This window comes from Stenella coeruleoalba (genome assembly GCF_951394435.1).
Source record: "Stenella coeruleoalba genome assembly, chromosome: 8".
NCBI lineage: Eukaryota > Metazoa > Chordata > Mammalia > Artiodactyla > Delphinidae > Stenella > Stenella coeruleoalba.
This window is the reverse complement of record NC_137154.1, coordinates 7,409,586-7,436,357: the sequence shown is the minus strand read 5'-3', so window position 1 is coordinate 7,436,357 and position 26,772 is coordinate 7,409,586. Positions and strand designations below refer to the sequence as shown.

The 26,772-nt window shown below is 43.1% G+C and overlaps 1 protein-coding gene across 1 annotated transcript; it reads right to left on the bottom strand.

The window, feature by feature from the left end:
- Nucleotides 1–542: 542 nt before the first annotated feature.
- Nucleotides 543–25,448, bottom strand: MAJIN (membrane anchored junction protein). The gene is made up of 11 exons (XM_079929820.1): nt 25,003–25,448; nt 15,184–15,301; nt 12,670–12,715; nt 9,850–9,925; nt 9,549–9,674; nt 8,676–8,707; nt 8,282–8,373; nt 6,842–6,905; nt 2,755–2,827; nt 1,512–1,629; nt 543–897 (listed from the first exon to the last, which is right to left on the bottom strand). The coding sequence occupies exons 2-11, from the start codon at nt 15,282–15,284 to the stop codon at nt 843–845; spliced, it is 783 nt and encodes a 260-aa protein (XP_079785946.1). The 5' UTR covers nt 15,285–15,301; nt 25,003–25,448; the 3' UTR covers nt 543–842.
- Nucleotides 25,449–26,772: the final 1,324 nt, after the last annotated feature.

Sequence of the window (26,772 nt, the reverse complement as noted above, 5' to 3'; positions counted from 1 at the left end):
GGCGTCAGAACAAGGGGTCTCTGAGGGACTTTAGCAGTCCAGCCCCAGCGTTCCCACCCACCGAGAGTAACTTCCAGCATCCGACAGACAATCAGCTCTGTTTAAAGACTAGGGTTGACAAAGGCTTGTTACCTTACAAGGTGGCCCATTCTAATACTGGACATCTCTACAGGTACAAAATGATTCCTTTGGCCCTAACCTACACTGACTTCCAGTTGATCCGATAAACTAATCTGCATTACTGTCAAAGCCAAAGGGGTAGCTAGGTGAGAAGCATTTACCTACTAAGAGACTGCACTTTGGGGCCAAACTGGGTGAACTGAGGAGACATGATTTCTTGAGGGTCAGCAGGGCTCAGGACATTGAGTCTTGCAAAACCCCATTCTCTAACCTGGCCAGGGGAGTTTTAAGGTTTGAAGTCAGGTACAGACCCCACCTACCCAAACTGTTCTGTCAACAACAACCAGGGAGACCCAGGGGAGGTTTCAGGCATTGTTTCCCTGTATCTTGAGGAAAGAGTTTGCTCTCTCGTGCTCTCTCTCTCTACTCCACTAAAATTCAGTCAATAACTCTTCATAAATAATTTATTTTCATTAGAAATCTAAGTGCTGCAGATGGAAGACCTAACTGGCTCATAGGGCAGTAAAGTTCTCAGACTAGAGCATTTTAGAAAGTTACATTCTTAGTGTTTTAAATTGGGGAAGGACAATCCATTGTAAAGGACAAACCCACAAGAGGACTCAGGGAGTTTGGGGCTCTCATTCCCCAAGACTGGAACGTCATAAGCAGGGAGTGGAGCGGGAAGAGTCGCTGCAAGAGAAACGCTCTTCCCACCGCTGCATTTAGGAGGCGCACTGGCTGCTCCTTCTGAAGAAATACCGAAACGGGAAGAGAGAGCTGCAGGAAGAAGAGCAGAGCAGGTTGAGACTCTAGAGGTCCACTTCCCTTCTCCCAGGTCCCATTAGGGCTCCATTATTAGCTAGGGCATTTTTGCTCTGAGACCACTGAATGGAAATTCAAGTCTGAAACAGCATTTGAAAAGGTACCCAAGTTAGAGTATACTCGGGAGGTGGAAATAAAGAAGAACAATTGCAATGGTATGGCTGAGCTCTAGATAGAGAAAGCGATTTGCTAACTGTACTCTGCAAAAAGGACTCTGAAGACAGCCTAGATTCAGAGGGGAGAATGGAAAAATTTTGGTAACGAAATCATCTGAATAACCCAAGCACGATCAGAATAGTTTCTGTCCAAGCAGCATTTGTGGAATCAGGTCCAATGCTGGGCACATCGGGGTGGGGTAGCTTGTGTACAAATGAACAAGACACAGTCTCTGTTAAATTCAGTTAGGGCCCTAATGCTCACTTCATTTCCATCATTTATCCCGTACAAAATAGAGATTATGCAGGTAATCTTTCTTTTGTATTCTAATTTCCCTGAGAGACTCAGTGGGGCAGGCTCTGGAGCTAGACTGCCCTGGGTCTCAGTTCGACGGCAGGAGAGGTCTATCCTACCTTAGAAACCCAAAGAAGCCACTGGTTCCCAGCTCCGTGCGTCCTTCAGGAGGAGGTGGATTGTTTTGCTGCAATGGTGGGATAATCTTCCCTGCTCGGCCGTCTCCCCACTTAGAATCTGCAAGGAAAACACTCAGGCAGGGAAAAGGTGTCAGTCCTCAGGCTACTTTTATGTGAGCAGAAGGCAGGACACAGAGCCTGAGCCCAGGGCAGCCTCAAACCAAGATTATTCAAAGCCAGGTGAATTGCTTGTTCTGACCTTCCCAATTTCATCTGAGCTCAGTAAGGTGCTATTCTGACCTTGGAGTATTTTCAAAGTCAGGACCCTGAGATTTTTTTAAAAAAATAAATTTATTTTATTTTTGGCTGCGTTGGGTCTTCGTTGCTGTGTGGGCTTTTCTCCAGTTGCGGTGTGCAGGCTTCTCTTGTTGTGGAGCACGGGCTCTAGGTGCGTGGGCTTCAGTAGCTGTGGCTCGCGGGCCCTAGAGCACAGGCTTAGTAGTTGTGGCGCACGGGCTTAGGTGCTCCGTGGCATGTGGGATCTTCCCGGACCAGGGCTTGAACCCGTGTCCCCTGCATTGGCAGGCGGATTCTTAACCACTGCGCCACCAGGGAAGCCCTGCCCCTGAGATTTTTACACTGCTCAAATCCTAGACACCTACCGTGGCTGGTGTGTCTGCACATGGAATGACAACTTACTGAAGAACTCACCTGCTCACAGGACTGCACCTGTGATAACTGTATCCATATCGAATCCTCACGCTGAGTGAAAGATCAGCAAGTTGAAAGGGCGATACCTCAACATGCATTCCCAGCCCTTGCCAAGCATCCACCTGCACCTTCAATATTAACACTAGTGCCCCAAAGGGAAGAGGAGGAGAGACAGCTTCCCAGAGATTGTTCTCCAGGATAGAAACGTGAAACATATCCCTCCCAACATTTCTGTAAAACTTATCACACAATATGGAAATGTTCTGAAACTGGGAGCATCAGTTTCGCTACCAGAAGCACAAGAAGGACATACGTTGCCTCCTTCACTCCTTCTGGGAACTGCGGGGGCTTTTATGACTCAAGAGGCTGCCCCCAGGCTGGAGGATAGCCAACAAGCACCTCCACGGGAGTGAGGTACATCACCCACTGAGCGTGTCCAGACTCAGAGCTCTGTGCTGCTCTGCTCATCAGACGACTAAAGAGGACGGCATGATTATTAGAGGAGAATACGTATGAATTTCCCAGAACCTACCCTGGTCCTGAACATCAGTGATATCAAGTGCTGGGGTCTCCTGCCATTCCTGCTGGGTTTTTCTTTCTCTGTTCTGATAAAAAGACCAAGAAAAGTCTTAAACGTTACTCCTTTACAGCTTAGTGGTCTGAATGCTATTTGCTGGTAAGGTGATATCACATCAGTGCTGGGGCCTGCCTTCTGACTGCCCAGGCAGGTTCTGTTTTTCCTTCTATAGGACTGTCCTTTTCTCATATCAGCTTCCCAAACACTGTCTCTCTAAAATCATAGTATTTAAGAGCCATGAACAAACCAAGCTGGGTATACCTTATCATTCCATGTTTCTGAGTGCCAACTATTGCCAAGGACAGAATATTGAGGTTTCAGAAATCAGGAGGACCTTTACTTTACCTTGGAGAAAAGTATAATCTATGTGGTAAAACTGACGTATAAACTAAATATTGTAAGTCAGTGTGATAAGACTACTCCATCAGTCTATACAGAGTGCCGTGGTTACTGAGGAGGACGTGAATAGAGTGGGTAGTGGTTAGTCAAGGAAGAATTCACAGGGAAAGTGTTATTTAAATGGGGCCTTGGTGGATGGCATCAAGGGGTCAGAGAGAGCAGGGCATTCCAGAAAGGGACATGATGTACAAGGGCACATTGCCATTAACATGTAAATATGATCAACGTGGCTAGAGCCAGGGCAGCAGAAACGTGACTGTGGCGTAAGCAATCTTATTATTTCTGTCTACTGCTCTATAGACCTTCCTTTGTACTTTGAAGGGGACATCCTACAACCTGGTTCCAAGCTTATAATATTCTAGGAGACACCCTGGTAGCCAGAAACATGGTTGATATATTTCCTTTGAGAATCTCTGCCAGCTGGCCACTTCCCTCACCCAGGCACAACCTGAGGGCTTGACTGCCCAGCAGTGCTGGGGAGTTCCTTGAGCCATTTTGCTGGTGAAGAATTCTCTCTCTCTCTTTTTGCTTTTGCCATGCCACGCGGCATGCGGGATCTTAGTTCCCCAACAAGGGATTGAACCCATGCCCGCTGAAGTGGAAGCACAGGTTCTCAACCACTAGACGGCCAGGGAAGTCCTGCTGGTGAAGAATTCTATAGCAAGGGTGTATCTAGGAGGCAGAGGCACAGCAATCCCAGGAAAGTTAGGACAGATCCCCCATCCTAAGCATAAGCTGACATTTCTGTTAAGCTATTCCACAAACCCCTCAAATCCCAGACCACATAGGCAGCCACCTAAATCATACCTCCTATAAAAGTGAAAGGTAACTCTCGGGAGGAAGGAGACTATCTCTTATCTCTTCCAGACAGGGCGGAGATGAAATTTAGAGGGCCCAGGTCTGATTTCTAGCTTGAGGGAATGATTCTCACAAACTTACTATGGTGAGGTATGGAAACTATGGTTTGGGGTTTAAATACCGCTGCATTGGCCCTAATGGAAGCATCATCTACTAAGGTTGGTAGTGGGGACCAGAAGGGCGAAGGCCCTGGGCAGAGGTATAGCCTCTACCTCTGAACCAGGGGAAGTTTCCCTCATAAGGCAGCCTTTGTGCTCTCCTGAAATCTTGACAGAGGTTTCCTCAGGCAAATGTTGTTAAGAGAGGAAAACCATTATAGCCTGAATTAAGACTGAGGGTACCATCTAGGACATCCAACAACACATAATACCCTGAAAACCTGATGCAAGGTTGTCCGCTGTATGTTCAGGGTCAGATCTGCTTAGAAGTGCAGTTCAAGCAGAGGCTTGAAAAAAAAGCTACGTGCACGGCAGTCTGTTTCACTTCTGGTCCATTCATCTGCTCTCTCCCATTTTTTTTATCTTTTTAGAGTCTGGATCTCTACATCTGGGAGCTAAAGTAACAAAGGGAATGAGTCTGTCCTTCCGTCCCATTCTCCTCAAAACACCTCTTATGAAACAGAGACCTTATTCAGGTATATGTTGTGTTCTTCTATGCTTTCCCTGCACAGGCTCCCTATGTGTACAGATGTGCACCATCCACACTGACTGCGTTTCTACACCTTAACTTCCCCCAAAGGGAAGAGAAGATATCAGGCATTGGACCATAGGAGTAAATTCAATTCTTCCAGCTCAAGTGACTTACACTAAGAGTCCCTGTGATCACTTTAATTTAGGAGAAGTCTGCTCTCTGGGAACAGGGTCTACAATGGAGACTGCTTGGGCTGTGAGTCAAAATCAATAAACATGCTCCTTTTTTTTTTTTCTCAGAGTTTTTTCTAAACCCAGTATCAGGTTGAAAAGGTAATTATGTTGAGTAAGAAACTGTGGGTTCTTAAGGGAGATGATGCGTCAAACTAAGAATAGGACGGTACAAAGGGTAGAGAGTGAGGGAAATGTTCCTTTAATAGTAATTATCTTGGTTGTATAAAGTGTCTTTGTTCTCCAGAGCTTCGTGTACTCTTCTTGTACTTTCTAATTTCTTCTTCTTCCCTCTCTAAAGGATGAGGGTATAGAAGAGGGAAACCATCTGCTTTAAATCACTCCATGGGCCAGCTGGCCATGGGCACAACAGGGCTCTGTACCCTGCCCCCGCCACAGAGGCAGAGGTCTTCATCTTTAAGGGTTCACTCTACTCCAACTAAATGCTAAGCTCCTGGAAAAAAACTAGGTTTTATATGTTTGGGTGCATCCCAGCACCTAACACAATGCCTTGCTAACAGGAGACAGAATTGTTTAGAAATGAAAATCACTCCACTTTTCTAGTTTAAAATGTTTTAGGGAATTTCTGTGATCTTGAAGGTGGCTTTAAAGCCTTTTAGGATCCACCCCATGCTGACCTCTCCAGTGACGGTTCTCAGCACTGTACTCTAAGCGCCGGGTACACTGGCTTCCAGTCACCAAAAGCACTGTACTCTTTCCTCTTAGCCTTAGTTCTCTGAGCTACTCTGAGCTACTCTGGGAACTCTCTTTCACACCACTTGGTCTGAATGAGGTTCTCCTTTGTGGTCCCTTTGTACCCTGTGCTTCCTTTATTCCTGTACGTAGCACGTTTATCAGTAATGTCTACCCAGCTTTACACTTTTGGTATTTTTCGGGAAGAGTGTATGTGATAGCTTTAGTACTTGGCACATAGGAGTCACTCAATAAATGTTTGTGGAATGAATGCATATGTAAACGTTTGTTCGATAACTGATCATGTTATAGATCCTGGGAAGGTGAGGGAGGGAATGTTTGGATACCTAAGGTTCGAGCTGCTTTGGAGCGACGGCAGAGAAGTAAGAAAAGTCACAAATAACAGCTATTTCAAGAAAAAGGGCACTATTTTAGAGACTACTATGGAAAAGGAGTCCTGAAATGGAGGAGTAGCAGATGTATGAATATCTAAATGGAGAGCAGACCTCACAAAATGAAATGAAATATTATTAGGGCCAGACCATCACTGCTCTAAATGAAGTTTTCTCTTACCAGTATCCTGTGCTGATATATACCTATTTTATCTGTAAAAACTAGATGTTCCCATACAGATGAACTGGTTTGCTGGGCAGAAATAGAGACACAGATGTAGAGAACAAATGTATGGACACCAAGGGGGGAAAGTGGTGGTGGGGGGTTGGTGGGATGAACTGGGAGATTGGGATTGGCATATATACACTAATATGTACAAAATAGATAACTAATAAGAACCTGCTGTATAAAAAATAAATAAAATAAAATTCAAAATTTCAAAAAAAAAAACAAAATAAAAAAACTAGATGTACCCAGACTCAGAGTCTAGTGCAGATGAGAGCAAAAAGTTTTCTAAAGAAAATTCTAAACTGGATCCTACCTCAATTCAACAGATCTATTTTCTTTTTCAACTGCAGAGTATAAGCAAGCAGCTTTTTAAGCTAAGAGAAGACCTTTTAACAAAAGGATTTATCACTGTATGTATTATGCAGCTACATTTAGGACAGGTTGTGGTGAGGGTGGAATGGTTGAAAGTTGTTCTGCAGATGGTGAAAGGTGAGAATGAGTCCAGTGAATTCAGCCTGTACTAAGGATCAAGATGTGCTGGTAACAGGAATCCTGACTTGTAATTGAGCAGAAATAGCTACGAGTCTCGAAGTCTCCATTTTGGTGCTTACCCTCCTGGTTTCCATAGGGGCCTTCTTTTTGCTGAGCCCTTGGCTGGAAGTCCCCTTCTTGGGCCTGAGGTGGGAGAAAAAAGCCCAGGAAGTGTTACTGGCAGCAGCAACATCACCACATTCAAGCAAATGTGGCCCAAATGAATATTTCAGCAGGTTGGCTATTTTTATGCCACTCCTGGCCTGCAGAATAAATCGTGTGGCCAAACTCTCTTTGGGTGCTGCTTTAATTCACAGTAGAATCACAATTTGAGACATTTTGGGATCTAGGGGTTGAGAAAGGGAAAATGTGATTGACAGCAGGTATCAGATTTTGAAATACTTGGTTGTGCATCAAAACACAGAGAAAGGGAAGATGTGAGGCCGCATCTCCATGGATAATTCAGTCAAATGGAACTGACCAAAGCTTCATACCTCCAAGTACCCTCACATCCCACCTGGCTGGGAAAGGAATTTCCTAACTCTTCACCGATGTGTGCATTTGGAGGGTGTAGGGGTCAGCTCCTTCATGGTCTACCCTCACTGCTTCTGTATGTCTTGGGGCCCACACAGTACCAGGAAAAGAACAGCTGCTTTCTGTGAACCTGGGCTGAAAGCACTTTGGGCTGGGAGCAAACCACACCTTGGATTATTCCAGCATCTCTCTCTGGGTGCTAACATGAACAACTGAATTGTCTTACTGACTCATTCTGTCCCTGACAGAGAATCAAAAGAAGAAAATAAGCCTCTACAACAGCAACTTCAACATGTTAAGGGTTGTGCTCAACACTCCCCCTAATTCGCAGCACCTCACCCAGTAATTGATGCATATCCTGTTGCAGACATTTATGTTGCCGCCTGTACTACCTCTTAAGGTAGAGCTCCAAAAGCTTACTGCTAACTGGGTAAAATAAGATTATATTTTATTCACTCTCACTCTTTTGAGAAACCCTCTAAAGAGGGTTTCTCTATGTCCTTGGATAATATTTTGGGACTTCATATCTTGTGCCTTCTGTGTTTTCCTATAGTACGACCATAGTAAGTACTCACTGAATATTTGTTGGATTCAATTGTACAGATATGTTTACATTTCCTCTCAGTCTTCATCTTTTTTTTCTGGCAGTGCCATGCGGCTTGTGGGATCTTAGTTCCCCAACCAGGGATCGAACCCGTGCCCCCTGCAGTGGAAATGCAGTCTTAATCACTGGACTGCTAGGAAATTCCCTCAGTCTTCATCTTGATGAACAAAAGAATTCTACTTTGCTGAGGAAGGGACCGTGTTCTACTTACACTGCAAACATCAACTTGCTTCCTTCTCTTAGTCCACCCACTAGAATAGGCAGGTATGAATGAAGCCCTGAGACACAGAGTGACACGCCCAAGGACAAGATCAACCAGCAGCAACAGCTGGCAAAGCCTAACTAGGATGCAGGATTTAGCTCCTCTCTCAAAACCACTGACCTGTCCAGCCCTGGCCTGGCTGGGGAGCTGGGCACTTCTGCGTGTTTTCGTTTCCTCATCATGGCTCCTGCTGCCTTCCTCTCTGCCGGGACCTATAGAGAGGAACCACATTTCCTGTGACTCTTCCTTTTCCAGAGTTGCTCACATGAGGGCACAGTGAAGAGAACTCCCCATCTTTAAATTGCCAAAGGCAACTTTTAGCACCAGCTTTGCAAGTAAGGATAGACATAGTCTCAGAAATCTAGCCAAGGGGAAAAAGAATGTCTCACGTATACAATTCTGATTGGACTTGGGCAACGACCAAGGGGCGTAAAAGACGAGACAAGAGCAGGACTTTTGGGACAACAGAAGGCAATAAGGCCATTTTCATTTCTTACAGAAAAGGCAAACTTACCAACCCAGGAGGACTGCTGTTTATTGGTTTTCCTGCAACAGAAAATTTGAATGTCATAATGGATCAAGACTTTCTGACTATCATTGACATTTTAGAACTGGTCCTAGACAAAACTTTGGTGCGTACCCTTTTCCCTACCGCCCGGTACCACTTTTCCTACAAATACTGTGTCCTCAAACTTTCTTCCTCCCTTATTTTAGAACTACTGCCATCTACAAGCTAAAAATAGTTTGATTCGTACTATATTCTAACTATATGTCACTTAAAAGGGGATGATCCCTATTATGAAAGAAAAAAAGTGCAACTTTCAGCAGCAGTGACAAATGAATTGAGGAGATCTTTTGAGGTAAGGCCTTTGTGCCTTTTTTCAAATCAAAGTGGCAGGTGTCTCCTTATCCCTCTATTTGTAAAAATAGCGGTGGCCCCCAGAGATTAAAAATTGGGAGATATCTTTAAGATACTACTAAGGTGAAAGTCATTAAATACTCTAAAATGGAGGAATTATTTATATAATAAGTATCTTTCATTGAGTGATTATTCTAAGTCACACTGTACTTTCCATCTTCCGGTATTTATACATTTAATCTTTTTAACAACTCAGTGAGATAGGTACTATTATTATTTTTCACCATTTCACAAAGGTGGCATAGAATGAGTAATTTATCTAAGGTCACAGAGCTATTAAGTGGCAAAGCCACCAAGATTTGAAGCAGGCAGTCTAGTTTGGACACATGCTCCTGACTTCTGCACTGTCAGTGCTGGCGCCCAATCTGGCTGACTGTTCCACCATATTCAGCTTGCACTGCTAACCCATGGATGTTCAACCTTCCCTTTTTTCTTCTCCACCACCTACACTTCTATCATTCTACTTACCAGTTGACAGGTTTTCATGAAGCCATTTCATCTCCACATACAGAGTGAAAACAAATGGATAAGGGACCAAGACAATCTCTCCTTGTTTGAATTTCAGGTGGGACACTCTCTCCCATTTGCTTTTATCTGGGAAATGTGCTAAGGAGTAAGGAAAGAAGCCAGTACGAATCCCTGAGTACTATTTTAGGGAAAAGACTCCCTCTGGTTTCCCTGACCTACCGTCCAAACTGCCTATGGGTTTGCTGCTTCCATTTGAATATACAGTGTGAACTGTAGTTCATTTCCACCCAGTAAAGGATACAGGGAAATACAATGAAGTGTTCTGTAGCAAACGGCTGCAGATTATCCAGGTTTCCCAAGACCACACGAATAGAATCCTGAAAAAAAAAATTTGAAATGACTTTAATCTAATCTCAGCCAATCTATCAATTTATCCTTATCACTGCTCTTCACATACTCTATACGCTTTTAAAGTTGAACTACTTGCTGTTCCCTGAATATGCCTTCTGCTTCTCTATTTCTATGCTCTTGCCTGAAATACCCTTTCAACCCATCAGTATATGACCAAATTCAACCTATCCTTTTATGATACAGTTCAAAAGCCACCTCCTCCAGAAAGTTTTCCCTGATTTCCCGAGTTTTATTAACTATTAGTCTCAAATTTCACAGCAGTTAGCCTTGGGCTTTTACTATATTCCATGTACTGTTTTTTTTTTTTTTTTCCTGTCATGCCCCATGGCTTGCAGGACCTTAGTTCCCTGATTAGGGAGTGAACCCTGGCCCCGGCAGTGAAAGGGCTGAGTCCTAGCCACTGGACTGCCAGGGAATTCCCTCCATGTACATATTTTTATTTTCCTTACTGAGAAATCTTCTTGAAGTAGAATATACACCTGATTTATCTTAGCATCCCTTCTATGGTGTCTACCATTAGTGGATGAAGCATAACAGGTCCTCAACAAACATATACTGGATTAGTGAATAATACTGGTATTTATTTACATATACTTATTTTGCTTTTGCTTAAATCAAATCTTTTCTTCTACTCTCTTTAAATCTGAATTGATTAGTCTCTAATTAACCTATGCTTATTAGTATACACTAGTTAAACAATTGGTATCATGAAAAGACTACTAAATTTCTATGGGAAAAAAAATTTGAATTTCAGTCTCAGTTTGTTTTTTTTTTGTGCGGTACGCGGGCCTCTCACTGTTGTGACCTCTCCCGTTGCGGAGCACAGGCTCCGGACGCGCAGGCTCAGCGGCCACGGCTCATGGGCCCAGCTGCTCCGCGGCATGTGGGATCCTCCCGGACCAGGGCACGAACATGTGTCCCCTGCATCGGCAGGCGAACTCTCAACCACTGTGCCACCAGGGAAGCCCTCAGTCTCAGTTTTGTCATTTCATCTCTCTAAGCCTTATTTTCCTCATATTTGGGCTCACAGAAAACGGAAACTGTGTCATGTTCATCTTTGTATGATCTCTATTAGCATAGTATCTAGCTTATAATTTTAATAGCTAGTATTTATTGAGTAATCATTATGGCAAATATTTTTGTTTTTATACACATTAATGAATTTAATACTCATAAAACCCTATAAGATAAACACTTCTATTATCCCCATTTTACCCATGAGGAAACTAAGACAAAGAGGTAAAATGACTCATGGAAGGCTACACAGGTAGTAATGATGGAGTTAAGATATGAACCCAGGCAGTGGGGCTCCAGAGCTTACACTCCTGACCATCAGACTAAACTGCCTGTCAATAAATGTTTTCGAAATGAGTGAAAAAGGATGATAACATCTGCCTCAGAACTAATGAGAGTAAGAAAAAGAACATATAAAAAGCATTTCAAAAACTTTAAATATGATTATAAATGGATATAAGTGCTCTCTAGCTACTCTTAGTTGAACTACTGTGTGGCAGGCATTGCATACATCTATTTCTAATCCTCACCACAACCTTGAAAACTGGTATTATTTATCAATATCACTGACAGGTAAGGAAACAGACTCAGAGAAGGCAGACAGATTTCCCAGAGTCACACTGTGAAGGCAGAACTAGAGTTCAAATCCAGGTTTCACTGGCCCTGAAGTCTAAGCTGTCTCCACTCTACTATGCTGCCTTGAGCTTTTCTCTGCCCATATTAAGTGAGGCAAAATGAAGTAAATTCTGCTCTACTCATAATTAAAATAAGCAGAAAACTGTCATGGTCCTATATTAAAATAATTTTTATTTATACTGATGCCTCTGAAGTCCTCAAAGATCCTAATGTATCTTAAAACATACAGCTGAAGAGCCACAGGTACCTTTAAGACTTTGGTTTCACAGAGTTTTCACATTCAAATTCCTTGAAATGTGGCAACATATGTCTTCATAAATCACAACAGTCATAGATCACTCAGTTGTGAAGTTAGAAGAGAATACGCTAGTTTAAAACTCTCATTTTATGAATGAGGCGATTAAGACCCAGAGAGATAAATGATTTGCCAAGGCTCACACAGCTAATTAGTGGTTCAGCCAGGACTGGAATCCAGGGCCATCCCCCAGAACTCTAATTTCTTTTCCAATGCTTTCACCAATCTGCGAATTTGCCCACCTTCTCTGTCTTCTTGTGGGAGAATCTAAAGCTAGAGGAGCTGGGTAGCAAAGGAATGAAAATGAAGTGGGAATAAGGCAATTGCAAATGTTTCCAATTAAAATGAAGACACAGCAGCCTTGTCTGTGTATTTACAGTTGAGTTTCCTGAACGTCAAGTACCGGGCAGTGGTTGGGATGGTGAGGTTTCCCAGAGCCGTGGAAGGCTGCAGTCCTCCGGAAGCTTTCTCTGTGCCAGCTGCCACAAAAGAGAGCTCCCCATGGCTGGGAACTCTAGTGGAAACAAAATAACTCTTAGCCTCAAAGGTGCTGACATTTCAACTAGGAGAATTGAGAAAGAGTATAGGCTTTAATTTCCCTGAAAAAGCAGTAAAGTTTCTTTGCAGAGGAAATGTGGCAGGGAGAAGCCAAGTAATCAAGTGGAGGTTGTGACTCAGTTTGCAGGAAATAACTAAAATCTGAATATGGACTCATCCTCAGTTCAAAGAATAACATTCCCAGACGTTGTCTGCTTCTTTCCCTACCTCTAGCTCCTGGACGATGACTTCCTTGTTTTCTACCTCTTCCCCTCTAGAAGGTAAACAGACAAGAGATAAGTAAGCCAAGAAGGAAAGCTCTGGAGACAACAGACTCTAGTAGAGCAAAAATGAAACTTCCATTGAGCTAAGGAAACATAACTAAATAAAAATTGTGTGTGCTGACCCAGTGCTCAAGGGAAGAAGTGATCACCTAGGTGGTGTGGTCTGAGAATTGGTACAAGGCTGTACCAAAATATCTTCTCCATTAACCCGCCAAGACCTGAAATTTCCACTGTGAAAGTTAATAATTTGTTAGACCCGTTGTACAAGTGCAGTCTGTGGACCTCTAGGGGTCCTCAAGACCCTTTCAAGGAGTCTCCAAGGGCAAAACTAGTTTCATAATAATATTAAGATGTTATTTGCCTTTTTCACTATGTTAACATTTATAATCTGTAGTGCACAATCAATGGTGGGCAAAACTGCTGGTGCCTTGGCACAATATAGCCAGTTGCACTAAACTGTACTAGCAGTTGTAGTCATCTTTACCATCACACAGGAAAAAAAATCCAGTTTCATTTAATATCCTAGAGGAAGCAGTGAAAAATTAATAATTTTATAAATCTCAAGCCTTGAATACATGTCTTTTTAATATTATGTGATAAAACGGGAAGCATGCATAAAGCATTTCTGCTGCATACCAGAAGATGATGGTTGTCTTGAGAAAAAGCACCTGTACAACGGTTTAAGTTGCAAACTGAACCACTTGCTTTTTCATATTTTACTTGAGTGATCAGCTGACAGATAAACTATGATTGTTATTCAGACTTGGGAATGTGACAGACATTTTCTCAAAAATGAACAGTGAGCTTATCAATTTAAGGAAAACAACTGACAGTATTTGTTGTCAAGGATAAATTTTGGGATTTCAAGCAAAATTTTGAATTTTGGAAAACTTCTATCCACCACTGTGGGGTTGACAGCTTCCAAATACTTAGACATTTTTCTGACAAGTTTGGTAGTGATATTAGCAAATATGATTTTTTGATATTATATAATGAAATGTGTTGACATTTGAACAATCTGCATAAGCCAGTGAACCAATATTTTCCAAATGACCAACGAAACACTTCAGGTTACAAAATCAAGTGGCCTCGCTGCGCAGCTTGTGGGATCTTAGTTCCCTGACCAGGGATTAGACCCAGCCCTGGCAGTAAAGTGCTGAGTCCTATCCACTCAGGGAATTCCCACAGATACATTTCTATTTAGGTCTCCTTTAATTTCACTCAGAAATATGTTTTTTTTTGTAGTTTTCAGTGTGCAAGTCTTGCACCTCATTGGTTAAATTTATTGCTAAGTATTTTTTCTTTTTGATATTATTGTAAACAAAATTGTTTTCGTAATTTTCTTTGCAGAGTGTTCGTTGCTAGTGTGTATAAGTCAGCTGATGTTGATTTAGTATCCTGTAACTTTGCTGAATTCATTGATAAGGTCTAACAACTTTCTGTTAGTTTGTGTGGATTCTTTAGGTTTTTCCACATATAAGATCATGTCGGGAATTCCCTGGCGGTCCAGTGGTTAGGACTCTGTGCTTTCACTGCTGAGGGCGTGGGTTCAATCTCTAGTCAGGGAACTAAGATCCTGCAAAGCCACGTAGCACAGCCAAAAAAGAAGAAAAAAAAAAAGACCATGTCATCTGCAAACAGAGAAGTTTCACTTCTTCCTTTCCAATTTGTATGCATTTTATTTCTTTTTCTTGACTAATTGCTCTGGGTAGAACTCCAGTACTATGTTGAGAAGAAGTGATGAAAGTGAGCACCCATATCTTGTTCCCGATCTTAAGGAAAAAGTTTAAGGTTTTCACCACTGAGCATGATGTTAGCTGTGGGTTTTTCATATATGGCCTTTATGTTGGGGAAGTTCCCTTCTATTCCTAGTTTGAGTATTTTTATCACGAAAGGGTGCTGGATTTGGTCAAATGCCTTTTCTGCGTCAATTGAGATGATCATGTGTTTTTTTTTCTCTTTTTTTCTAATAATGTGGTGTATTATGTTGATTGATTTTTGTATGTTGAACTATCCTTGCATTCCTAGGGTAAGTCCTGGGAATATAAACAATGTCAATCTTCTCATTAATTTTTCAAAAATATAGTTATTTTAATAAAATGTTATATTATTTTTAAATTAATAAGTAATTATTTTAGTTTTTCTGTTTCAATTTTATATGATGAATATTGACAGGTATAACCCTCTTAATCAAAAACTCTTTGGGATCCTCAATTTTAAGAGTGCAAAGGGGTCCTGAGATAAAAAAATTTGAGAACCACCACCCCAAAGGTATGCCATTGCTAATTTTAAAACTTATATGAATAATAAATATATAGAACACAAAATACCTGGGAAAGAGTCCTACAAGGTGCTGCTTCAGCCAGTCTCCTGGACTGGGTGAAGGCAGAGAAGGAATGACCTGTGGGAAGGTACTAACCTGTGTTTGCAAAGACTACCCTCCTGGTTTTAAAATTACCTGATGTTGTTGCCATATCTAATTTTGAATTTATACACATTGGATCCTGCATGAAGAAACCTCGTCTCCGGAAATGGGTAGGTGAAAGGTTTTAAACTCATTGCTTCCAAACAATAACCTAAAGAAAATAGAAATATTAGAGAATTATTAAAAAGCTAAATATGGTTCCTTATGTACAGGAAAGAGAGCCTGCCTAACCTGTAGCATCTCTTCATCAGTATAATGTCCAATTCTCAGTGACACTGCCTATGTCCCAGGCTCAGTTCTGATATTAATTACCTGGACCATTTCCCCACCTGCATGGGGAGGATACATGATATTCTGGGACAATCTCTATACTTGAAGTCAAAAGACCTGAGTTGAAGTTTTGCTGTTTACCTTATGACCTTGTGCAAATTACTTCTCTTCCATGAGACTAATGATACTAACATCTGATGACTAACAAGGTTTTTGTTAGGATTAAATCTACCTCCCAAATATCTCTTGAATCTGTTCTTGTCCCTTGTCCCCACTTTCCCTGGAACCTATGTCAAGGTGAAGAGGGCTCAAATCACATAATGAAACAGGATGCACCAATAAGAGGCACAATTGGGAACACCTCTGCTATTAATTTTAGACGAAGTTTAGGAATTAGCACACCTCCCTGCTACAGCCAATGCAGTAAATAAGGATGTACACTAATGTTTTCCAGTGTTGCCAAGGAATGCCTTATCTTCCCTACCTCTCGACTACTCTTCTTCCTCACCACTTATGAGAGTGCCCTGTGCCATAAGAGTGCCCACTCTTCTCCTAGCACTTACTAGTTTTACTTTTCCTATTCCAGAATCTCTGCTCACTTAAGGTCCTCTCTGCTGGAAACTCAGGAGAGGAAGAAATGGAAAAAGAAGTACAGCATGTCTCTTCTACTCCAAGAGAGCATTTGATATGCACTCAGAAGTAAGAATCAAGCACACTGTGATTTTCTAAGTCACTAGGACTTTTCTAAGCCTCTTTTTATTTGTATAGATAATAAACCCTGTACTTTCTGTCTCTTCATATGGAAGTTTAAATAATAAACAATGAGAGTAAAATGTCCAGAGTTCCTAGGATCAAATCTACCTACATACAATGCAAGGTATTGACTTCAGAGGCAGCTGAGATGGGGTAGATACAACAGGCATAAAGTAAGAATAATTTGTGTTTTAATTTCAGCTCCATTGTCCCTACCTAGTTTCTCTGGGCCTTGGTTTTCTTGTTGATATTTATACATAACAACTTATTTATACAACAACTAACAACAACAACAACTTTTTGTAATACCCTATTCTAAGTGCCTTATAAATATATCTCACTTAATCCTCACAAAAAGCCTATGAAATAAGTAGTCTAAATTTGATAGATTAGGAAATTGAGGCACTGAGAGATCAAGTTTCCCATGGCTATGAATGTTGGAATTGGGATTCAAACTGAGGCAGTGTAAATCCAGACTCGATGGTCTTAATCACTTTTCCTGGGGTCATTAGGAAGAAAAAAATGAGATAATGAATATAAAATCATTTTGTAAGTACTACAATATTATACACACATAAAGGACTATTTTCATTATTCTTTCCTTCATATTATCTTGATTCCATGTCTACTCAGAAGGGAGAACTCTAGTATAGTAGAATCAGAAGATCTATGTGCCCAAAGAATGAAATTTCCCACAATTTCCAAAGCTTAAGTCTGGGGCTGCCAGTAAAGAGATATCCCAGTGTCTGATCTTGGCTGCTTGGGATTAGAATCACAGGAGGCTGGAGCCAGAGCCCGAGACTATTTAGACTAGAACTACAGTCAAAAGTGAAAAGAAATAGTTGGTGCCAACTGCAAAGTTACCAGAGAGGAAATACCGTTCATATCCTGAGAAAAGCTTGCAGATTCCCCATGTCCTAGGCATGGCAGGAACCTACGCCAGATTTGATGGTGTTTTTGGTCCTAGATGACTTTACTAAGTAAGCGGGGAGTCCATTTGGTAAAACTTAGGGTGCTGTCACAAAAATTGAGCCCTTAATTATTCAGAGGGTTCTTCAAAAATGCAGTCACCTTTCCCCACAGACTGAGGACTGGGGGCATCAGAGCAAAGGAAATGAAGAACATTTGCTGGAAATGACGATCCAGAGAGGAAACTTCATGTGCTGTGCCACAGCTGGATGGCTGAAAGAAGTAAAAACAACTCTCTTCTAGCTGGGGCCTGTTCCTGTTAATTGCTGGCTGCCTGCTTCAGAAACAAACACTACACTCTAATTACCCTATTTGAAAACAAAGATTAGACAGCACAATCCCAAACAACCACATAGTAGTAGTGGTTCAAAGATTTCACAAGGTTATTTTCCAACACGAGTACTGCAGTCATGGTGACACTGTCCCAGGGACTATCATTAAGTTGATGAGATCTTGCAGATGAAGGGTTAGACTCTCAACCAATTTTAGGTGATCATAAAACATGATGCCTTTAAGACAAAAGAAAAGAAGTTATAGGCAATACGGTATAGTGGGAAAGACACAGGATTTGGAATTGGGGGACCAAGGCTTGAGTCTTAGCTCTGTGTCTTATCAGTCATTAGACCCTGATCAAGTCACTTAGCCTTTTCATTTCTCAGTTTCTACATCTATAAATAGGGATTACACCTACCCCTGGAATTGTCGTGAGGATTAAATGAGATAAAGCTGTAAAAAGCACTTCGTAAACTCTGGATTATTATATTAACATTAGCCATTTTGATAAGTTTGAAGTGTTTCTTAATGCTTTACTAGAAAAGCAAATTCAAGAGAAGAAAACTGATTAGCTTTAATAGCAGTACAAAATCTGACAAATCTCAATTAAGAATCTTTCCTTGAAAATCCCCAGTAATAGATTTAAATGACACATAGGCACTGATGTTAGAAAGGGAAAGATTTTTCAAGGTTTTAGTAATTTGTCTCACGGAAAGAAACATCTGGGTCAATGCACAGAACCTGAAGCAAGGCTGAATGTGATATGAGGATAATGATATTGACTACTGAAGCTGAAGGAGAAGATCATACAGAAGTACTGTCACTAAATATATCTGGTGATATTTGACGGGAAAACCCTCCACAGTGTTAAAGAATAAAAGAGCTTTCATAAGCATTTAATAAAAATACATTTACTGAGCAAATCTAACATGTCAGGCTCTCTGACCACTAATGAGTGTGGGCAAAAAAACAGGGAAATCCCACTGATGCTATGAATCCAACACCCAAGTTTTAGAACTGAGTTTGAGGACAGACGCTCAGCTCCTCCTTCTACCTTCAAAAGTCCCTGGCTAGTTTCAGAGGTCTGTCGGTCTGTCTGCCTTTGCTGAAGTAGATCCAGACTCTCTGAAAATCTATATTCCTAATGAGATTCACGCTTGCCTATGGCTGGAAATGCCTTTCATTTTAGAGGGGACGAAAAGGAAGTGAATTCATCAAAGAAGGAAATGACTCCTATAGGTCACATAACTCAGTATGGAACCAGGATTAGCACCCCTGAGATTGTTGACTCCTTTGGCCCATACATTTTCCATTATAACACATCGACTGGTCATTTTATTAAACTGTAACCCTGGTCACTCTCATAACTCTGGATGACTCAAGGCAAACTCAATTTGGGTACAAAGCCATCAAGCCAAAATGGAAGATTTCCTGATTAAAGCTTCTTAGGGTTATATCTTGGGGTGCAGGGGTTACAGTCACATGTTTGTCTTCAAGCTCTATTTTCAAAAGGAACTCTTCTCAGTTTCCTCACTTGCGGGGTGACTAGGATGATTAATGAAATAATGTATGTATAATTGCTTATTGTAGTGCTCCATGCACAGGTTACTCAATAATGAATAGCCTTTTTAGACTTCCCTGGTGGCGCGGTGGTTAAGAATCCGCCTGCCAATGCAGGGAACACGGGTTCAAGCCCTGCTCCTGGAAGATCCCACATGCCGCGGAGCAACTAAGCCCATGCACCACAACTACTGAGCCTGCGCTCTAGAGCCCGCAAGCCACAACTACTGAGCCCATGTGCCATGACTACTGAAGCCCGCGGGCCTAGAGCCCAGGCTCCGCAACAAGAGAAGCCACTGCAATGAGAAATCCACGCACAACAAAAAGTAGCCCCCGTTCGCCACAACTAGAGAAAGCCCACGCGCAGCAACGAAGACCCAATGCAACCAAAAATAAATAAATAAAAATAAATTTAAATTTTAAAAAAATAGGCTTTTTTAAAAACATCTTTATTGGAGTATAATTGCTTTACAGTGTTGTGTTAGCTTCTGCTGTATAACAAAGTGAATCAGCTATATGCATACGTATATCCCCATATCCTCTCCCTCTTGCGTCTCCCTCCCACCCTCCTTATCCCACAAGAATAGCACTTTTTTTAATGTGTCAATATTTTCTCACATTGATAAGCAGCTACTATTTTTTATTCCTTTTTTTAAAATTAATTTTGGCTGCATTGCGTCTTCGTTGCTGCGCGCAGGCTTTCTCTAGTTGTGGCAAGCGGGGGCTACTCTTTGTTGCAGTGCGCGGGCTTCTCATGCAGTGGCTTCTCTTGTTGCAGAGCACGGACTCTACGCGTGCAGGCTTCAGTAGTTATGGTGCGTGGTTTCAGTTGTTGTGGCTTGCGGGCTCTAGAGCATAGGCTCGGTAGTTGTAGCGCACCGGCTTAGTTGTTCCACAGCATGTGGGATCTTCTCAGACCAGGGCTCGAACCCGTATCCCCTGCATTGGCAGGCAGATTCTTAACCACTGCACCACCAGGGAAGTCCCAAGAATAGCGTTTTTAAAAGCAAAACAAATCCAAGTGTTAAGATACAGGACAAGAAGAGGCTGATCTAAGACTACCCAAGATACTTCCATGCTTATTGATATCATTCTCTTTCTCATTAGATTTCTACCTACTCTTTCTGGTAAGATACAATCTTTAAAACACCACTGGTATTTATTCAGAAATATATTTGCAATTGGAACTGTGTCAGATTTTGTTTTGTTTTGTTTGGGAGGGGAGGAATAACTAAATCTTCTAACAGAGGGGTAGGAAGATGCCCTGAAATGAAATCAAAAGGCCTTAGTGAACAACTCAATAGGCCAGAAAGGAGATTAAGTCAACCTCTTAAGTTACTCTTTACACCTAAATGGCTCTTCCACTTCCATTTTAACCATCCTAAAAGTTAATAGCAAAGCTATCTTTGGTCAATAGGTCCAGGACTGTACTCCTTATTCTAGAAAAGCAACAGAATGGTATCTCATCTCACCACCTGCCCATTAGCTGTGGCTTGTTACATGATGATCAACCTATTAGCATTCACATCACACTGAATTCACTGCAGCACTCTAAAAATCCTACTAATCCCAGGAACCCTAAAAGCATTTGGATGTAAAATTGCAGGCAATGAGGGACATTTTATTTTTTGGTTACACCACTGGGTGATTGCCCTGAAGCAGTAAATGTAAGAAAGAAGATTAAAAATGATGAAAAAGCATCAGTAGTTTCAGAAGGGCAAATGATGGAGAGAATATCCTTAGCTAGAGAGAAAGGAACATCTTTTACAATTTTGAGCTATAAACTCTGAGTCCTTGATGTACATATCTCAAGAGTCTTAGTGACAGAAGACAGATATAGGAAAGTATGAAAAGAAAGCTTCTAAAATATAGCTTTGTTCTTGGCATGAAACAATGGCAGATTCTGAAGAAATTGAGTTAATAAAAAACTATATTACTTTTTATATAAAGAGAGCAAATTTCACACAGGAAACCTGCAACACTTTTACTGACTTTAATCTAACTCTGGTGAGATACTGGGGAGATAAGAATTGTATTCACTAGGTTTACAAAAAGATTAAACGTGACTTGAGGATATCATCTAATTTGACCAAGGTCACACATCAAGGGCAAGACTAAAACTCAGACATATTGCTAAAGCAAGATGGTCTGGCTGAATTAAGGGTGTCAAGAATATAGTTACCTTATGAGTTAGCCTAGACTCAATATTAGCCTCAATTCTTTACATTTTACCACCTAAGCATAGCTCTAAAGTAACAGAATCAGGCATATTGTTAAGAAACATAAAGCTTTGTACTTTGAAAGACCATCAGACCATAGGGATCTGATGAAAAAAAATCTTATATTTATAAAAGCACTCTCAGTTTATACAGTGCTTTCCTATCCCTATCTCACAAGATTCAAAAACATCTATTGAAGTAGGCAGGGCAGATTCAGCTAACTTACACTCCATGCTAACTGCTCTCCTAATTTTTACCTGATTTGATCCTCTCAATCTTATGTTCACTCAGTATTCATTCATTCAGTTCACAAATATCTGCATGCCTCCTATGTTCCAGAAACTTAAGTGCTGGAGATAAAGTGCAGAAGAATAAGAACTTGGTCACTGCCTACAAAGAGCTTACAAATAATTTTAAGTGTGATGACTGCTACAAAAAAGGATAGGATGGGGCTTCCCTGGTGGTGCAGTGGTTGAGAGTCTGATGTGGTTGAGAGCCTGCCGATGCAGGGGACGTGGGTTCTTGCCCCGGTCTGGGAAGATCCCACATGCCGTGGAGCGGCTGGGCCCGTGAGCCATGGCCGCTGAGCTTGCGCGTCCGGAGCCTGTGCTCTGCAATGGGAGAGGCCACAACAGTGAGAGGCCCGCGTACGGCAAAAAAAAAAAAAAAAAAAGGATAGGATGATATAGGAACATGACAGAGAATCCTAACTTAGAATGGAGGTCAGGGAACTCTAAGTAAGTGACTCATATCTGAAGGATGAGTATGAGTTGGGGAGACACACATGGAGAGTGGGTGTGGGGTCTGATGTGGGTACAGGAAATAGCAGATACAAGAGTCCTCAGTTGAAAGAGAGTGTGGTAATTTCAAGAGAGAGAAGTACAGTACTTCAGAACACAGTCGGCAAGGACAGTGCTACGAACTAAGACCACAAAGATAAGCAGTGAGTCAGCACACATTTGAGAGCCTACTGTGTATCAGGCATTGTTCTGAGTACTGAGAAGAGTGGGTAACAAGAAAGACATGTTTCCTTGTCTTTACGAGCTTAGATTTCAGGAGGTTTGGGGAGCAATAATAAACATATAAATAAATAAATGTAATTTGAAGTACTGTAAGTATTATGAAGAAAGTAAAACAGGGTTTTGTAGTAGAGAGTGACTGGGAGGCTGCTTTAGCTAGTGTGGCCAGCGAAGGCCTTTCAGAAGAGATCACAACTGAATTAAGGCCTCAGTGGAAAGTGAAACAACAAAGTCAAGGGGAAAAGCATTCCAAGCAGGAAAAAACAGCAAGCACAGACGTCCTGTGATGATGGTAGTTTAACGCAGCGGTCTCAAACCTTTTTGGCACCAGGGACCGGTTTCGTGGAAGACAATTTTTCCACGGACGGGGGTGGGGGAGAATGGTTTCAGGGTGATTCAAGCACATTAAATTTATTGTGCACTTTATTTCTATTATTATTACATTGTAATATATAATGAAATAATTATATAACTCACCATAATGCTGACAGGAGGCGGAGCTCAGGCGGTAACGTGAGCGATCTGGAGCGGCTGTAAATACAGATGAAGCTTCGCTCACAGGCCTGCTGCTCACCTCCTACTGTGCGGCCCGGTTCCTAACAGGCCACAGACCACTACCGGTCCGTGGCCTGGGGGTTGGGGACCCCCGGTTTAATGGACAGAAAGGTCAGTGTGACTGGATCACAGAGAATGAAGACAGAGTAGAAAGAAATGAAGTCTGAGAGATAGGCAGGAGCTAGATCATATAAGGCCTGTAGGTCATTGTAAAGAGTTCAGATTTTATGCTAAGGGTTTTATAAAAAGAAGTGAAATTATTTGATTTATGCTTTAGAAATAGCACTCTGACTGCCAAGAAGAAGATGAACTGTAGTTAAGAGTACAAGAGTAGAAGCAGGGAGACTAGTTAGGACGATTTGTAGTAGTCCAGCAGAAAGATGCTTCTGATTTGGACTTTGAGGTCTTAGTAGTTAGTGACTAGTTAGATTTGGGGTATATTTTAGACTGATGGACTAGATGTGGGAATCAAGGATGGCTCTTGATTTTGGCCTCTGCTATTAGAAGGTAATGGCACACACACTTTACTGAGATGGAGAAGGATTCTGGAGAAAAAGATTTGCCATTCTCTTTCTGTTCTGTTTTGGTTAAGTGTGAGAGGCCTGTTAGATATCCTAATGGATGTTTCCAGGGGGTGGTCTCCTACTACGCAAGGAATGGAAATCAGGATAGAAATATAAATGAGTCATCAGTGTTTAGATAGTATTTGAAGTTATTGGAATGGATGAGATCATCCAGGGAGACAATACAGATAAGAGAAGGGATGAGGGCCTTCCTTATAGGCCAGGTTATGGACTGCGAAGTCCATCCTAAGAGAAACAGGACTGCATAATAAAGAGATGACATGACCACATGTCTGTGAGTTTAAACAAACAAACAAGACAAAAACCAAAACAATCTCTCTGACTGTAATGTGGGAAATAACCCAGAACCAGAACAAATGCAAGAGGATCAGCCAGGAGACTCCTGTGGTTCCAGGCAGAGGCTGATAACAGCATGGTCTATAGTGATGAGTGGAGATGAAGAGAAGTGGACTGGTTTGGAAGATGTCTAGTCATGATTTGGTGACTTCATGGCGTAAGGCAGAAGGACAGATAAGGATAATGGTGAGTTGCTTGAACAAATTGAAAAAGTAAAAGTGCCACTTCCCAAAAAAAGGAGCCTTAGAAAGTAAGTTTTTTTTTTGTTTGTTTTTTTGCGGTACGCGGGCCTCTCACTGTTGTGGCCCCTGCCGTTGCGGATCACAGGCTCCAGACGCGCAGGGTCAGCGGCCATGGCTCACGGGCCCAGCTGCTCCGCGGCATGTGGGATCTTCCCGGACCGGGGCACGAACCCGCGTCCCCTGCATCGGCAGGCGGACTGTCAACCACTGCGCCACCAGGGAAGCCCAGAAAGTAAGTTTTTGAGGGGAAGATGTTGAGGCCATTTTTGGACATGCTCAATTTTAGGGTGCCCACGAGATATCCAAAGAAAGATTCTAGGTAGACTGCTGGCTATTGTGGTAGATTTACTACCTGCAGATGAAGGAACTAAAGTTCAGAAAAGTCCAGGATGTACGGCCGAGTATACCTTTCCCAGATGCCAACATTCAAGGACCTGAGCAGCTGAACAGAGAGATCTGAGGGCCCTGACGCAGATGCAGTCAGGCGTCTGAAAGCCAGAAACGCATTCAAATCATGAAGACATGATGTGACACGACATGTTGCGATGGAAGACTTGTTTTCAGGGCAACTGCTAAGCCTGGGTTAGAGGACGGTTATGGACAGAACGATCACTTTTGTGGGTGTTTTTTTTTTTTTTCTTTTTTCAAAGGGGTGCGGCGAGCGGAGCTGGGGGCCTAAGAAGACTGGATCTCTGCCAGAGGCAGCATTCGTGCTGGGTGTGGTGTGGCGGCAAGAACAGCCCCCGGACAGGGATCTTCGCCTCGGCGCTGCTCACTCGCCCGTGGACGGGGATGCGGACACAGCTCGCGGCGCCCGCCCGGCTTCCCTCCCTGCCCGCCCGGCTCCCCCTCGCACCTCCACCGCCCGCCACCTGTGCGCCAGGCCTGCCGCCCCGACCACGAGGCCCTGCGCTGGGCACAGCCCAGGCGTCGTGTGCACTGGGCTTCCAAAAGGGCCCGGAGCTGCGAAGGCTGCCTCAGGGGGCGGCTGTGGAGTGGGGCTGGGGTCTGAAATCTCCCTCAGAGTAAGGCGCCAACCCCACCAGAGCACCAGGCCGGTGCCGACCGTTACCTCAGACCCGAGGACCTCCCAGGCTCGGCCAGGCTCTTTCTCATAAGGGTTCTTCGTGCCTCATCAAAGTGGCCTTGGCCGGGGTACCCACTAATAACTGCTCTCTGAAAAAGGCAGGCGCCGACCTCTCACGAAGCCTGGCTGGCTGACTCGACGACTCGCCCGGCCGCTTACCCGCGCCTCAGTTAGAGCCGCGCTCCGGCCAGGCCCTTGGCGCACGCGCAGCTGCGCTCCAGGGTCACCTGGTGGGCGCACGCTCCGAGGCCTGGCCGCGGTCTGCGCGTGCGCGCTGCTGCGACAGCGTCCAGGGGTCGCGCGAGGCCAAGACCCGGGGCGGCCCCCGGGCCCCACGCGCCCCACCCGCTGGAGCACAGAAGTTCAGCGCCTTTCTGTGGTTCCCGGGCTTGTCCGCCCAGTGGTCTTTTCGCGCCTACTGCGCGCCTGGCGGGGGAAGGTCCGGTGCTGTAGACCGCGGAGCCCCTACTGTGTGTGGAGCGTCGTGGTAGCACTTTTCGTACACGCTCTCCTTTAGTCCTCACCCCGGTGCTGTACAGCAGTATTAATATCTCAGTTCTAAAGAGGCTCCAAAACGGGAGCGACTTGTGGACATTCAAGAACTACAACACTGGGCTTCCCTGGTGGCGCAGTGGTTAAGAATCTGCCTGCTAATGCAGGGGACACGGGTTCCAGCCCTGGTCCGGGAAGATCCAACATGCTGCGGAGCAGCTAAGCCCACAGGCCACAACTACTGAGCCTGCGCTCTAGAGCCCTCCGAGCCACAACTACTTGAAGCCCGCGCGCCTAGAGCCTGTGCTCCGCAACAAGAGAAGCCACCGCAATGAGAAGCCCACACACCGCGACAAAGAGCACCCCCGCTTGCCACAGCTAGAGAAAGCCCGCGCGCAGCAACTAAGACCCAATGCAGCCAAAAATAAATAAATAAATATATAAAAGAACTGGAACACTCAGATGGGTATGGGTCTTTGTGATACCAAAGCCCAGCACGTTCCCATCCACTTCCTGCTGATCAAATTCTGACGGTGTTGTGAATTATTAAGCCATTTCGTTGCAGGAAGGTGGACCCCTTCCAGGGGCTGAGAGTGGGCTCTTGTCTAACACTCAGAAATGAATTTTCCGAGGAGACACACGTGCTGACAAAGCAAGAGACTTCATTAGGAAGGGGTGCCTCGGTGGAGAACAGGAGGGTAAGAGAACCCAAGAGGACTGCTCTGTGCCACGTGGCTCGCAGTCTGGGGTGTTGTGGTGATGGGATTAGTTTTGCCACCACTAATCTGTTCTCCATAATTTTGTCATTTTGAGAATGTTACATAGTGGAATCTTACAGTAGGTGGCCTTTTGAAATTGTCTTTTTCCACTCAGCATAATGCCCTTGAGATCCATCCAAGTTGGTATGTGTCTCTGTAATTCACTCCTTTTTATTGCTGAGTAGTATTCAATGGTATAGATAATTTCCCCCTGGCTTTTCAAATTTCCTGCTGAGCATGAAATATTTTAAGTCTTAGGGAAAAGGAAACATACTTGTGAGAGGAGCAGTGCAGAGAGAAGCAGTTCATGCATTCAAGGAAATTTTGTGTTGAATTAAATAATAGAATTTTAGTCTTGGCGTGCCCTCAGCATTCACCTGGGTAAGTTCTTCATGTTGTAGGAGTCCTCCTTGCAGTATCCTGGCAGGTTTTTGTGAAGCCTCTGTGTGGATGCTCCCAGCAACAGGGAAATCACTACCAGATGAAGCAGCTCATTAAATTGACA

Bases quoted from the DNA above. Each gene is read 5' to 3' on its own strand.
- MAJIN (XM_079929820.1), bottom strand. From the start codon at position 15,284: ATGAGTTTAAAACCTTTCACCTACCCATTTCCGGAGACGAGGTTTCTT. The intron at 6,906-8,281 runs GTCAGTGGTTTT...CTCCCACCTCAG, and splicing joins GCCAGGCCAGGGCTGGACAG to GCCCAAGAAGGGGACTTCCA. The intron at 2,828-6,841 runs GTAAGCACCAAA...TCTTTTTATCAG, and splicing joins CCCCTATGGAAACCAGGAGG to AACAGAGAAAGAAAAACCCA.